General features: G+C 39.8%; 1 protein-coding gene across 1 annotated transcript; it reads right to left on the bottom strand.

Moving 5' to 3' along the window:
• Positions 1–224: 224 nt before the first annotated feature.
• On the bottom strand, positions 225–10,476 carry LOC117376525 (interferon gamma receptor 1-like). Its single transcript, XM_033973028.2, has 7 exons — positions 10,196–10,476; positions 4,114–4,231; positions 3,863–4,044; positions 3,152–3,324; positions 2,909–3,074; positions 2,707–2,819; positions 225–1,705 (listed from the first exon to the last, which is right to left on the bottom strand). Exons 1-7 carry the CDS (start codon positions 10,263–10,265, stop codon positions 1,349–1,351), a joined length of 1,179 nt encoding a protein of 392 aa, XP_033828919.1. The 5' UTR covers positions 10,266–10,476; the 3' UTR covers positions 225–1,348.
• Between the last annotated feature and the right edge of the window lie 3,936 nt (positions 10,477–14,412).

Below are 14,412 nucleotides of genomic sequence, written 5' to 3'. Positions count from 1 at the left end.
AACGGTCCTACTCATAGACTGTATAAAGAAGTTATTTATATACAGGCTAGAGCAGAGAGGAAGGTGACCACATCTCTATGGTCAGCTCATCAGAGGAAGAACATGGAGGCCTCACCGCATCTGTGCTTCTTTACACTGATAAACTGAAGTGATGAAGTGAACAGAGTATAAACGGTATAAATGTACAGTGCTGTAGGTGTAAAGTTGAAAAGAAACACACAGGTCATGAGTAAATAAGCCAAGGAATCATCGTTTTATAGCTGAAGCAAATAATCTCAACAAATACATTTAAATGAAAATACAAGGACGTAACAGAAATAAAACACATTATTCTGAATAACGCAGTAGCAGAGTGGACACTGATTCACAAAGATGCAAAAGTAATAAAAAAATATAAAAGTCATATTTGACAAAACAGACAAATAAAATCATACAATTAGTGCAAATTTAAAGGGAATGGCACATGCTCAGTGTAACATCATAAGACAAGATATATAGATGATGCCCTCATGGCGGTGCTAGACAGAAGTCTTGGCTTTTTGACTTTTACCACCACCACAGGGACGAGGATATTTATGTAAAGCCAATCAGGACTGCAAACTCTGTCCCGCCTCAAAGCCCCAGCGATCAGACCTGTACATAACATGGAAGCAGCAGTGATATAGGGGCAGGACGGGGGCAGGACGGGGGCAGGACGGGGGCAGGACGGGGGCAGGACGGGGGCAGGACGGGGGCAGGACGGGGGCAGGACGGGGGCAGGACGGGGGCAGGACGGGGGCAGGACGGGGGCAGGACGGGGGCAGGACGGGGGCAGGATCAGCTCTTAGTGTAGAAAAGTAGGTTTAGTTAAACTTGGGACAAATTTCAGTGTAACAGCTCAAAGTGCAAATGATTCATTTTTAGATTTAGTTTTGGGTCTTTCCAGACTCCAGAACGGTTGTTTTCATAATGTTTAAAGCTTTAAGCACTTTTAATGTTCAGATTTGTCTAGTCGAGTCAAAAGGCACAGTTTCAATTATTAAGGTGCAAACAAAAGTAAGTGGTCTCATTTAAAGTGACATTATCTTTTCTTTTGAAATGTTAGGGTTTAACAATCAGGACAAAACTAAAGTATAAAATAAGTGTGATCAAATGAAAACCTCTGAAAGGCTTACAGCAGATACATACACACTGTGCACGTCTGTAGCGCACACACACACACACACCTGTAGCACAAACATGCTGTGGCAGATGCAGCTGTTGCACTTACAGATGGGCAGGCTTTGTTCTAATAAATGTTGTTTACTTATATCTGGTGAGACAGCGTTGGGGTGTTTGAGTGAATGGTGGGAGTTTATCGCATGTAGCTTCATTCTGAATTCACTGCAGTCATGTTACGTGGCTCATATGGGACATGGAGTGCTGACTCTTCCTCTTCTTCCAAGTACTTGCCCTCTGTGTAGCCCTCCTCTAGCGCCCCCTGTGCCCCTGATGCTTTTTCATACTCTGCTTTCTTTTCATCGTCTTCTACTCCAATACGTAGTCGCATGTTATTATTGCCTGTGCTGCTGCCATTTGCTGTGTGGTTTGGGATGAGAGGGACTTGGCATGAGTCCTGGTTTGGGGAGAGTAGAGGGAGTGGGGAAGAAGGCTCCAGGTTAACAGCAGAGTAAACTGTGCTCGCAGGCGATACAGGCTCCGTCTGCTGATGACCCTTAGGAAAGGCCTTTAACACACAAACAACAAAATTAGTAAGTGACCGGGGAAGACCTGTCACAACAATCACTGTATCAATGTGTTCAATCTGAGTATATATGTAGACACATGTATACATGTTAGATGGAACCGTTATTTTAGTTTTTTTCTGTACTATGATCAGATTTGAGCTGAAGAGAATGGACTTATGAACTTCTATCTTTATTATATAAACTAACAAGCACTAGTATTGTGCATTTAGACCAGTTTTTTGGGGGGTAATTCTGCTTTATGGTTTGGTTTCAATATCATCTTTTATTGTCTATATTTACTTCTACAATATATTATACTTCAAAAACATAGACTGAATATATAAATGGACATAACTAATCTGCTAGTTCCAAATAGGAAGTGAACACGGGCGAGATTCTGGCTCCATCGAGTCTGGCTCCAATTTACTTTACATTAGAAAACTGTCCCCTCTCTCTGTAACAGCTGTCAGACTTGTCATTTTGGTCTTAAAATGTTCATATTAACCCTCTCTACATGATCCTGGGGTTTTTATTTTGTCATTGTGCCCATAAATTAAGGTATGAACATTAATAGCAGACAAATCAGGCGCCTTGTTTCCCCGAGGTTGCTCCTGTTAGCAATAGATTTGATTGACAGTGTTGCTAAAGGAAGGCAGGAAGAGGCATTAGCAATCAAAGAGCCAATCAGGAGCAAGGCTGTTGAAGCTATGATACTCCCAGTCGGATTTCCAAATATGGAACTCCACTCCAAATTGGCACCTATAACTGCTCTAGCCTCGATGAGCTTCATTTGACCGGAGCCAAACACTGTGGGTGACGTCACACTCACTTAGTCCATTTCTTCATACAGGCTATGGTCTAAAGCTAATATATTGAGTGTAAAAAAATTATTGGTATCCCCACAGTTAAAAGTAAACAAAACCTTCATCTATACATGTCACGTACAGCATTTTAACACAAAGTTATAGTAAAGCATTTAAATGTTGAACTATGAAATTACCAGAGCTTCTGGACCAGAAGTGTTTGGTCTTGTTTTTTTAACGAACAGCATTAAACCAATGAGGAGACCAGCTGCCACCACCAAGACAATAGGCAAGATGTAGGCAAGGGCACCTGAAGGAGGAGTCCAGAGCATCAAAATAATCAGAAAACAGCTCGAAAAAACAGGACATACAAGAAAAGACAAAACTTAAAAACTCAACTGATTCCTGGTGTTTCCTGAGGCTCAGAACAGTACGTATTTAGCGCTTGTACTTGTATGTTGTTCATCTCCCCGCTGATGTTCAGACAATACTTGTTCTCATTGTCAGGTACTGGAAGCTTGTCCCAACAGACAGTCTCTGAGCAACTGTATGTATACGACTGACTCTACAAGACGCAGAACAAGTCTGAAGAAGAGAAAAAAATACATTCCAACTATTTCAATACAAAGTGCAAACACCAACCTCATTAATGACCTCTATGTGGTAGTCAAGGTCGGGCAGACCCGTTTGAGAGTCCAGGCTTTTCTTCTTCATGGTTTTGCCACCGGTGAGATATATAAGTCCTGGGTGTGTGAATCTGAAGTGGATGAGTTTGTCCTCTCTGGTTATATTGACCAAGGGAAAGTCCACTGCACCTGTCGACCAAAAGCAAAACATTGCCACTTTACAAGGTCCAGGGAATAAGAACATGCAGATGTCAGGAAGCAGCAGCAGAGAGTCTCATGTCTTTACTCAGACACAAACTGATGCACACACATGTGAGAGCTGTCTGAAGGACACTACAAGAATGACTGCTCCATGTACTGAAACACAACCGCAAGTACTGAAACAAAAGCATGTACTGAAGTACAAAGACATGTACTAACTCCACAGGATAGAACGTTATAGGTTTATAGATCCATGTTATTCCACACTGTGGAACATTAAAGCCAAAGGAACGGCATCCATGAGACAAACAGGAGGAGATGCTGCTCCAGTGCTCCCCCTTTGGGTTTCAGTAGATAAAGATGTCGTTTAGTAAAGACTATATACACTTATCTCAAATACATTTGTCACACAGCAGAAGTTTTTTTTGTTAAAAGTCGACATTCTTAACCATGTACATGAATAAGAAATTAACAGTTTACTGATGTCTCAATAAATCCTTGAATTACATATATTTTTGCATCTTACATATAACAGCTGCGGTAGCGTCTTTGTAATAGCTGAAATCAATCCCATCATCGGGGACAGGATCAGATTCTTCTAGGCCCTTCACAGCTGACACGTGCACCGAGTACTCATTTCCCGGGTCTGAAAACTCAGACAGGTCTATGGATGTAACAGGGGAGTCCACCAACAGTGAAACAGGTGGCCTAAATGAAAAATATATATGTATATATTTTAATACAACAAAACAATTGAGATGATGAATCTGAACTCACGCTTGAAAGGAGCCGACAGTCACTTTAAACTTTACACCATCAGATGGCGGCTCGTACGTCCACTGGAGAGTGTTCTGCATGTTATGACAGAGCAGCGTCACATTTGCTGGAGGAAGCACTGTGGAAAAGCACATGTTTAGTACACAAGTGTAATGGCAGCTGGACTACACTAGAGGGAGTCAAACAAGTCAAATTACACATTTCAATTGTTTCACAATAAATCCTCATTGTATGAAAAGCTTACTTTTTAATTTAATTCAATCTTAGTATGGTGGTCAGCATACACAAAATGTTATTTTTCTTAATTTCAAAAATGAATCCACATGTGTAAAAATCATTCCACAGCCATGGCACATGTTTAGAGCCTTGGCTTTGCTTCAGGAAACTGGACCAGGATTTCAGTCCCTCCTACATTCTGTTCCAAACCGGAAAAGTCTGGAATCTAGGGCTGTAGTGTAAAAACTCTTGTTGGACAAAAGACATGTGCTGCTGATTGATTAGTCGGCTAAAAGGGGGCATGGCCAAAGCTCTCAAAGCTATTACTCTCCCTGATTCATTAATCGGCCTGTCAATCACAGTCTCTGAAATCAGGGAGACAGGATACAGCTTTAGACCACAACCAGAAGCACAGCCCATGAGTACTTACCATTTGGAACACAGCGGCTAGCAGGTTAGCTATGTCCATTTATATATACAGTCTATGGTCCAGACCCACTTGTCTTTGTAAAGTTTTGTCCCAGCATGTGCTTCTGGCAGGTAACAGATTCAGATCAATACAAAAGAATGCCCTGTATATAGCATGTTTTCTGTGTCACTTAAAAAAAATTAAATAACATGCCCTGACATGATCTAGCACAAACAGACAAATATAGGTTTGTAGGACCAATGTTACTAATGGCACATGGATTTTTGTTTTTTATGTTGTTGTGTTTTGTATTTGGCCTTAGCACTTTGCTACTGTTGCACTTTGTGTCTCATTTACACTTATGACAAGTATGTGTGCGTACATGTATGTGTGTGTCATCCTTCTTATGCTGAATCGTTTTCAGGTCTAAATAAAGTTTTCTAATCAAAACTATAAAAACTATTCCAGTAACAGAATACTTCTGTGTGTTTTCATAGAGGAATTTCCCACACTTTTACAACACTGCTTCTGCACAACGCTTCTGTTTCACTTTCGATACTGAGCAGATGACTGGCAGCGAGAGGCCCACACGTGAAGGTGCAACACATCAAAAGAAAAATCACAGGGAGGTAAAGGTGTTAACCACGAGTGAGATAACAGAGCTGTGGTTACAGTCACATGATAACCCACATCAGCTGCTTTAAAACACACAGAGCCGAATGTGAGGCAGACAATGGGACATCTACAGGCCCAAAAGAGGAGCAAGCAGAAGTGGAGTTTTTAAAATGACACTTTTTCAACAACATTTCAAAAACAGTCACCTCACAAAGCTACTGCATGACAGCTCTGCTCATCTGTGTCAGACAAGAAAAGAAGGAGAATGACCTCCACAAGTTTCTCCATTGTCACCATGGATCTATTAAAATAACTGGATTTGGCTACACTCTATGTCCGCTCTGGCTAAGCTCAAACTCTGACTGGTTAGAGTGGTTAGAAAAACTTAGAGTGGTCACATGCTACGACATGAACAACCATGTGAGTGAAGCAAACGAGCCCAACTGCAATCAATGAGACACAGGTTTAGAACATGGTCCAGAAGTGCCCTAGAAGCATAAACATGATCATTCATAACTTATTTATTATTCCTTTGTTTCCTTCGTGGCCACTCCGCTCTAGAACAACTGCTCTGCTGTGTCTAGACTGCTCAGCAAAGTAGTCAAGATACTGTTTAGTGAGAACAGCAATTTTAAAAAGTTTGGATTGTGAATCATCCAAAGTAAAAGAAATAATAAAACTGCTGACGGGGTTAACACTACAGCCATGTCAGATGAGAGAAAAAGAACCACAGAAAACTTTAGGTAAAGTAATGGAAGGTCCCTTTGGCAAATCGTACACGACGTCACTACAGACCAGCACTTTTACTTAAGTAGGTTTTACTTGTGTAGGTCAAAAATATTGACCTACACAAAGAGGTAATTGATATTTTACAGTGACATCATGCTGGGGGTGTTCTACATGTATCTCTATGGTGGAATGGTCAGCAGTTACCATGGTGACGCTAAGCACACATTAGCAAACACTGTCAAAAAGTTTTAAAATGGCCTGAAATCTCAAAAAAAGTATAAAATGGATTCTGCCAATAGAGATACATGTATAACCCCCTGAGTGATGTCACTGCAGAGTATCCATAAAATAATCTCATTTTTGGGATTAAACGTGTCTTTTGTGAGCCACATATTTCACTGTATCTTTATCTTTTATTCTGATGACAATGTGGAGACTCATGGGAAATGGATTTACCCACAGCACAGAAAAAAGCGATTTGACAGGGATGAATAATCGATGTTGCAAAATAGATGCAGGCCTAACAAATTAAAATTTATGCAAAAAGGTACCTGTATAAACATTGAAATATGTAAGACAGACATGTCCAGCTCTAGTCGGTTTGTCACGGTTCAGAAAGAAAACAAGTGTGCTGGCAATAAAACATTAAACAGGAACTGATTACACAACTCATATGGCCCGGGCTTTACAGAGAAAAAAAGAAAGGAGGAAGTATGAAGTGCAAAAAGAATTCATTGGATTGTAACGCCTTTGTCAACTTGGACCTGGGGACTTGATGTTCGGGGGGGAAGGGGGGGACGCCTTTGTCGACTTGGAGCTGGGGACTAGGGATGGGACGATATATGATAATATCCTTAATGACGATAAAAAAGGTCCACAATTAATCGTTCGTGGCATTTTTTAATAATTGTGATCATCTCACATGATTATAAACTCCTTTACGACACCAGACTCCCTCATGTTTTTGGTTTCAATACGATGTTTAGATGTTAGTTCTGGTGTTCGTCCACAATGGGCCCTCTCTGTCAAAGCAATGAAACGTGTTAGCTTCTGTGCCTATTCTGAATTGGGGGTGATTCTTCACCTCAGTCACCGTCATGGCTAGTGGACATTTCTATCCTCCACTCAAGAAGGTGAAGTCTGATGTGTGGAATTATTGTGGATTTGAAAAAAAAACAAGACTAACAAAATGAGCCACCAATCTGCAGAGCCTGCAGACAAAAAGATACGGCTCCGAGGACAAACACCAGCAACTTTCACGCACATTTGTGAGACAACCATCCTGCATTGTTTGACAAAAATCCATCGTAAGTAACATACCATGTGAAATAAACTTTTGAATATAGTTCATGTTAGTTTGGATTTGTATGAATCCGTGTTTGTGTCAACTTTGCTATAACTAGGTTAGCGCTAGCTGAACAGCATTTTGCAGAGCTGATTGCACAGCTTGCTAGCAGCGCGCATGGTTTTACAACAACCATGAATTAATCTGAATACCTATAGCCTCCTGGAACCTGGTCCTGGTGTTGTCCACATATGTGGACAACACATTTTGGGTTGTCTAGGCAAATTTCTACAAATTTTTTCTGTACAAGGTCCTGAAGGCTATGCTAAGTAATAAAGCTTCTTAGCTGCATCACATATACATATATCAAAATATTGAATGCATATTAGTTTGAATAAAGCTTTTTAGATGCATTATATAATTCATATATCATATCGAAACATAATAACTCATATCCTTTGAATATTGTCATGTAAGCACCATTTTTATACTGAATTCATATATTCTTTGAAAGTTGTTTTGAAGGTTGTTTAACGAGCACTATTTTTATACTAAAGTTTGAGCACTGGTTTGATACTATAACACTGAAACTTCATTAATGTTGTGTCCTTTTGAAAATAGTCTAACGAGAACTATATTCTATAACCTTCGGATCGGTGGACAAACACTCTACCAACTGAGCTACTGTCGCTGTTATAACAGTCTCTCTTTAAAGGCAAGATTGTGTGATATGAATTATGGGAAACTGTAAAAGAATTTCTACAAAGCCCCAACTGAGATAACACTGCCGGAGGAGACTCAAGGCCGAAAAACAGACCGGTGCAGCCGGGAGAGGTGAACGAGGCCGGAAGGAGGAGCCCAACGCGTTTACCTGCTCAACATAATATTTGCATATTCATGTTGCATGTTGTTACATTTTTATCCTTTGGGGCCAGGGAAAGGCAGACAGACCGCCTGCTGCACATTCGAGGGATAGATCATTTGACCCCAGTTGCTGTATTAGATTGTAACTGTCAGGGTAATAAACTTTTGAGATTTGAACTGACCGAATACAGTCGTCATTTTGATAGAACACGCCTAACAGTCCTGTTGTCCACATACGAGGACGTTGTACGGCCTTGGTTTAATCATTATTATGATAATATCGTTAATCGCGATTGTTTTGGTCATAATAATCGTCAGTCTAAATTTTAATATTGTCCCATCCCTACTGGGGACTCAAGGTTTAGGGGTGTTCTGTTCTTTAACTGTCCCATATTAAAGAATACCATTTTAACAATTAAAATGGTGTTTTTCTTAAGAAATAGGCACATCAGACTCAAGCATGTTCAAAGTTTTTCAGCAAAGTTGGATTTTACAAAATAGTATTACTCATTCTGACCTGTATCTTAATCCCTTAACCCCAGAGCACATCCTGGTGCATACATGTCAGATGAGCTCCCTCCAGTTTATAGATTTAAAGTAGAGATAAAGGTGTAGTTTATGTTAACGGTTTGTTTTAATGCATTTTATAATGTACTATTTCAGATATAAAAATAGTCATATTTTTGAATGTGAGCATGTGCTGAACAGACCAATCCATCAAAATTACTGTAAAATGGTGAAAAATGCACACAACAATGAGGACTGCTGGCGTAACTCTAATCTGGATGGAAATTTAGACACTGATCAAACATCTTAGACGTGGAAATCATTTTAATTACAATGTGCTTCAATAGCCCAAATACACTTCGTAATAGACGTAGTAATAGACAAAAGCCATTTCCATTTCCATTTGAGAGGCTGAGACAGACATTGTATCTTATTTATGTTTTGATTTGTTGTATTGTGCTCTTAATGTCTTTCTTATTCTGTGAAGCACTTTGAATTACTTTGTGTATGAATTGTGCTATACAAATAAACTTGCCCTGCACATCTAATCTAGTATATCAGTGCAGACCAGTGCCTCAGCAAAGCTCCATATAGTAATGAATAAAATAAATGAATAAAATTATAATGCAATAAAATAAACGTGATATGTTGTATTGTGATTTGAATATGTTTCTTATTCTGTAAAGCACTTTGAATTACTTTGTGTGCCAATTGTGCTATACAAATTGCCTTGCCTTATTAAATAATGTAAACACGCTTCCCTTTAGCTCAACACCTTTATGATGTGCCTGAATTATTTGCACCATTGAGTTTAATTTTGGAAAACATGATTTAGCAAGTCCTTTAATTGTGTGTTCCTCCCAGTAGAGTTACGTTGAAGTTCCTCTGGGCTCAATTTTAATTTATTTTTCTTATAACTCTTTTTTTTTTGGTTAGTAGGCCGTATTTTATTAAAGATTGTGCATTTTTGGACCTCAAAATCTCCTGTAACTCTTAATTTCCATCACTGTCCTGTGTTTGTCAAGTACAGTGGTGGAAATTAAGTTGATCTGAGTTATAAGAGAAACAAATTGGGGTCAAATTGAACTTTAACGTAACTTGTTTTTCAGACAGTTCTTATTATACAATCAACAATTTTTCAAGTGGCCCAATTTTCAACCTATTTGATAAAGAAATGTCCAAGTTCTGCTGTGAGTGGGTCATAAATTACCCCAGGACAACACAAGGGTTTTAAAGTGGACTCACACAAGCCCTACAGCTAACTACAGCTAACTACAGCTAAACAGCAGCAGATCTCGTGTTTGTGGCTAGCAACACATTGGGAATGGACAATGCTAGTGGCCTAACACAGCACTTGGCTTTTTAAATCTAACGGATATGGTTTCACTTGACGTTAGGGGTGTTTTGGTGCCTTTATAGAGATTGTGAGAGTCGCGCTAGCTGTCTATGCTACTTACCTTTGGCTCCCACCACACGCGCCCACAAACAGCACAGGATCAGGACGGGGGGAATTCTGCGCCGGTCCATGTCTGCGTGGCCCAGGTCACGTACTGAACCTTAAACACTCAGTCTAATCGTCGTTGAGTCATTGTTAACCTCTGGACCGCGTAGACCAGGGTCAGGAGAACTAACCCCTTATAAATAAAAAATAAACTGTGGGAATCGACGCACGGAGCTTCGCCAAGGCGGACATGTACGTGACGTCACTGTCACGCCCCCTTTACGTCTCCCTCTAGCTACGCGGCTCAGTCCTCACTGTTCATATAAAATGTTCCAAAGCCAAATAGTGTGGTCAGAGCTACCAAAAATGTGAGAATGAGCGGAGGCTCCCACTTATTATTATTACAATTTTTATAATATAGTTTTTTCATTTTGTTTTATTTAGTTTTTTGTTTTTTTGTTTTTGTTTTTAGAACACGTGACCACGGCAGCTGTGAAGGATCTGGAATCTACGGGGAATTTTCTGCCGCATTTTTTTTTTTTTTTTTTTCAGTGTTTCCCAAAGTGTGGGAGGGTGGGCTTGACTATTGGGACTTTGGATAATGTGGGACACTTAAGCCTTTATGTCAGTAATTTGTGTTCTAATTAATTCAACCTCTCAATTTTAGCGCTGAAGTTGGACACATGTGTTGTTCATTTGATCACGTGGTTTTTCCTTGAGTTCAGTTTTGTTGCTTGTCAATGCCTAAATGCAAGCATATTTTATTGATTTGATGGTTGTAGTTATTACGTTATTACGTTTTGTTGTTACGTTTAGATAAAAAAAATTAAAAAAATCATATATTGGTTCCAAATAAGCTTTTTTTAAAATTATAATTATTTTTTTACTCAATTACTGTGACATTTTTTGCATGTTCCATTTCATCAGACTAGTTAGGATAATCTGGAACGATATATTGGGGTCTTAAATTGGTCTAAATATATAAAAATGCATCTTTGTGTAATATTTAGTCCTCACAAAAGACCTGAAACACCTGTATGTTGTGTACAGTGATGACTGATCATTTCATACATGCGACACACTCTATGCAGTAAAAAGACACGAAAACAAATGAGCACGAATATAAACAGAACAGAAATATTAAATGATGGGTTTCATCAAGATTTGTGTTTCTTATTTTTATTAGTTATTTATTTTATTTTAATGTTAGCTTTTTTGTTTTTATTTTTTGCATTTAATTACATTTTTTTATTTAATTATTTTTTCAATTTTAAAAGATTTAATATTTTAGTTTTTGATACAATTATTTTTATACTAATTTTTAAATGTTATTTAGGTTGTATGTTTTTCATGTGTATGTATCTGTATGTGTGTGTTTACAAAGTCTATATCCACATGCAACAGTATTGTCTTTATAATTGAAGGGTATGACAAATAATAAAGCTTCTGAGTTGCATTACAAATACATATATCAAAATTATTGAATGCATATTGATTGAATAAAGCTTCTTAGGTGCATCACATCTACATATATACCTTTTGACACTGAAATCATAGAAGTTTTGAATATTGTCATGTAACCACTATGTGTATACTGAATTCATGTATCCTTTGAATGTTGCACTCTTTTTAAGGTCATCTAACGGGCACCATGTTTCTGCTAAAGTTTGAACAATATGTACTAACACCAAAACTATTCACTCAGTATAATACTCCCATATTAAAGGAGGCATTGCAAGATGTGAGTTATGGGGGCAGCCGGTTCTTTGCAGAAACTCCTTTCACAGAGATAAGGCGGCAGGACGACACCCAAGGCCGAAAAACAAACCGGTGCTGCCCGGAGAAGTGAACGAGGCTGGAAGGAGGAACCAAGGCGTCAACCTACTCATCACAATATTTGCATATTCATGTTACATGTTACATTTTATTCTTTGGGGCCAGGGAAAAGCAGACAGACTGCCTGCTGCACAAACGAGGGATAGATCATTTTGACCCCGGGTACTGTATTAGATTGTATCTGTCAGGGGAATAAACTTTTGAGATTTGAACTGATCGAATCCAGTCGTCATTTTGATAAGAACACGCCTAACATAATCTATTACCTCCTCTGTTTTCTTCACAGACATAATGGTATTTCCTGACACATTGTTCATTCTGCAGCCGCCCCACCTCTGCCTCACCCCTGCTCCAGACACGCTCGGTCTGCATTGAATTAAATGGCATATTTATTTTCAACATGATGTAATGCCCAAACATCAGAGCTGGATTTAATCTTGAGGGGCCCTACACAAAACCGCACTCACTTCTTGTCAGTGTGACTAAATGTCTTCACTGTTGGGACTTGTTTTGTCCTACTGTGTGTGAATGGAAAAATCAAGTAAAACATTAATACAATGTAGTCTAATCGTTTTTAAACAGGCGGGTCTTAAAGGGTCTGTGACAGTACATCTGTCATTTTCATTTTAATGTTTATATTAAGTCTAACAAACCCTGTCAGGACCATAGACTGTATATATAAATGTATGTATGTATGTATGTATGTATTTATACAGTTTATGGTCAGGACACATAAAACAGAAGAGAAAAGTACTATTTCCATGCATTTGTTGGTGTATATATTTAAGTGCCCCACATTACAGACGAGGTGTCCCACAAATTTCAGAGAACATTAAGGCATTAAAAAAAAAAAATAAAAATAAATAAAGTGGGGCCTGGTTGATATCTTGTAGTCAGGGCTGGCCCTAGCTTCCAGGGGGCCCTAAGCTGTATATGTCTCTGGGGCCTCCGACATCAAACGCCTCCTGTGTCAGCTATTGGTGATTCACATTTGACACATTCTGACTCTGCTCTCATCACCTTGACCAACTGTGTTTGTATTAATATGGCCAACATCAGACTAAAAACATCCAGAATGTCACTGTCGTAACGGGCAGGTTTGGACCCAAGGTGCAGACCAGAGCGAGTTTAAACAGTGTTTATTTACAGAGGAGTGAAAATACAGTCTTTCAACAGTTCACAAAGCAGGTACAGGAACCGGGGAGCGGGAGACGGATCAGGCAGGTGCGGTGCAGGGAGGACGAGCAGAACAGGACCAGGACGAGAATCAGGACGGGCACAGTACCGGGAAGGCAGGACAGGCGGAAACCAGAGCGGGGACCAGGCGACAACCAGGGGGCAGGACAGGACGGAGGACGAGACGAGCAGGAGACGACACCAGGACAGGAACGTAGGAGCTGGAGCTGGGCGAGCAGAGGCAGGGGTCTGGAGAGTAGCAAAAAATCCAAATAAGCGCATGCAAAAAGGCAACAGGAATCAAACAAAGCTAGAGGCATTCACGTTGTACACGCGGACGGTCTGGCGCCGAGTGTAGTCTGCTCAGCTCTCAAATACTCAGCCGCAGGTGGTGCTGATTGCAGATGCGCTCCAGGTGCGCACGGGAGGAGAAGACCAGCTCCAGACACACAGGTAGGGGAGGGGGAGAGAGCACGGGAGGACAGGACAAACCGGCATCATGACAGTCACATCTACTACAGCCACAAGAACTGTAAACAAAGATATAAAGGGGGTCAAGAATTCTAAACAGGTTTCTGGTGGATTTTACTTTGTTCCAGGTGGCGACAGTGGGCTTACATTTACATTATAAAGGGCCCTTGCAGCGATGTAAACACATAGCTGCCCTCACCTCTGCCTAGCTCAAAAACAAATGTAGCAGCAGGAGATATTATGCTACTATAGATATAAACAAATTGTAATTGTTTTAGATGGATATTTATGCAGCTGTAAACACATAAGCTCTATTTCCAATAAAACTTGATATATTCTATTATTTTCAATATAAATGTATGGGCTCTTGGAGGCCCCCTGGTGGCCTCGGGCCCTAAACAGCTGCTTACTCTAATTATAGGCTGGTAGTACTCAGAAGACCAAGTAAGTTTGAGAAGCCCTGATTCAGGCGCTGAGGCCTACACTTTTAGGGCTGATCTGTGGCCCAACCTGTGCAGCTCAGCAGATGCACATTTTCTGATAATGCCAATAGTGATTTAAAAATCAAACAAACAAACAAACAAAATGTAGCACCTATGCTATTAGGCAGAGGAAAACAACCTACTGGACCAGTTATAGGTTCAAAGGAGTGATGAATGACATGTAAAAAGAGCCACAGTCAAGTTAACTTTAAATAGAAAAGCTGGCAAAGTTTTAATAAACAGACAATTAACAGACAAAAATGTAACA

This window comes from Periophthalmus magnuspinnatus, chromosome 9 (genome assembly GCF_009829125.3).
Source record: "Periophthalmus magnuspinnatus isolate fPerMag1 chromosome 9, fPerMag1.2.pri, whole genome shotgun sequence".
NCBI classification, from domain to species: Eukaryota; Metazoa; Chordata; class Actinopteri; order Gobiiformes; family Gobiidae; genus Periophthalmus; species Periophthalmus magnuspinnatus.
The sequence above is the reverse complement of the archived record's forward strand: the minus strand, read 5'-3'. Positions and strand labels throughout refer to the sequence as shown.

Bases quoted from the DNA above. Each gene is read 5' to 3' on its own strand.
- LOC117376525 (XM_033973028.2), bottom strand. From the start codon at position 10,265: ATGGACCGGCGCAGAATTCCCCCCGTCCTGATCCTGTGCTGTTTGTGG. The intron at 4,232-10,195 runs GTAAGTAGCATA...GCTTTTCCACAG, and splicing joins GCGTGTGGTGGGAGCCAAAG to TGCTTCCTCCAGCAAATGTG. The intron at 3,075-3,151 runs GTTGGTGTTTGC...TGCGTCTTGTAG, and splicing joins ACATAGAGGTCATTAATGAG to AGTCAGTCGTATACATACAG.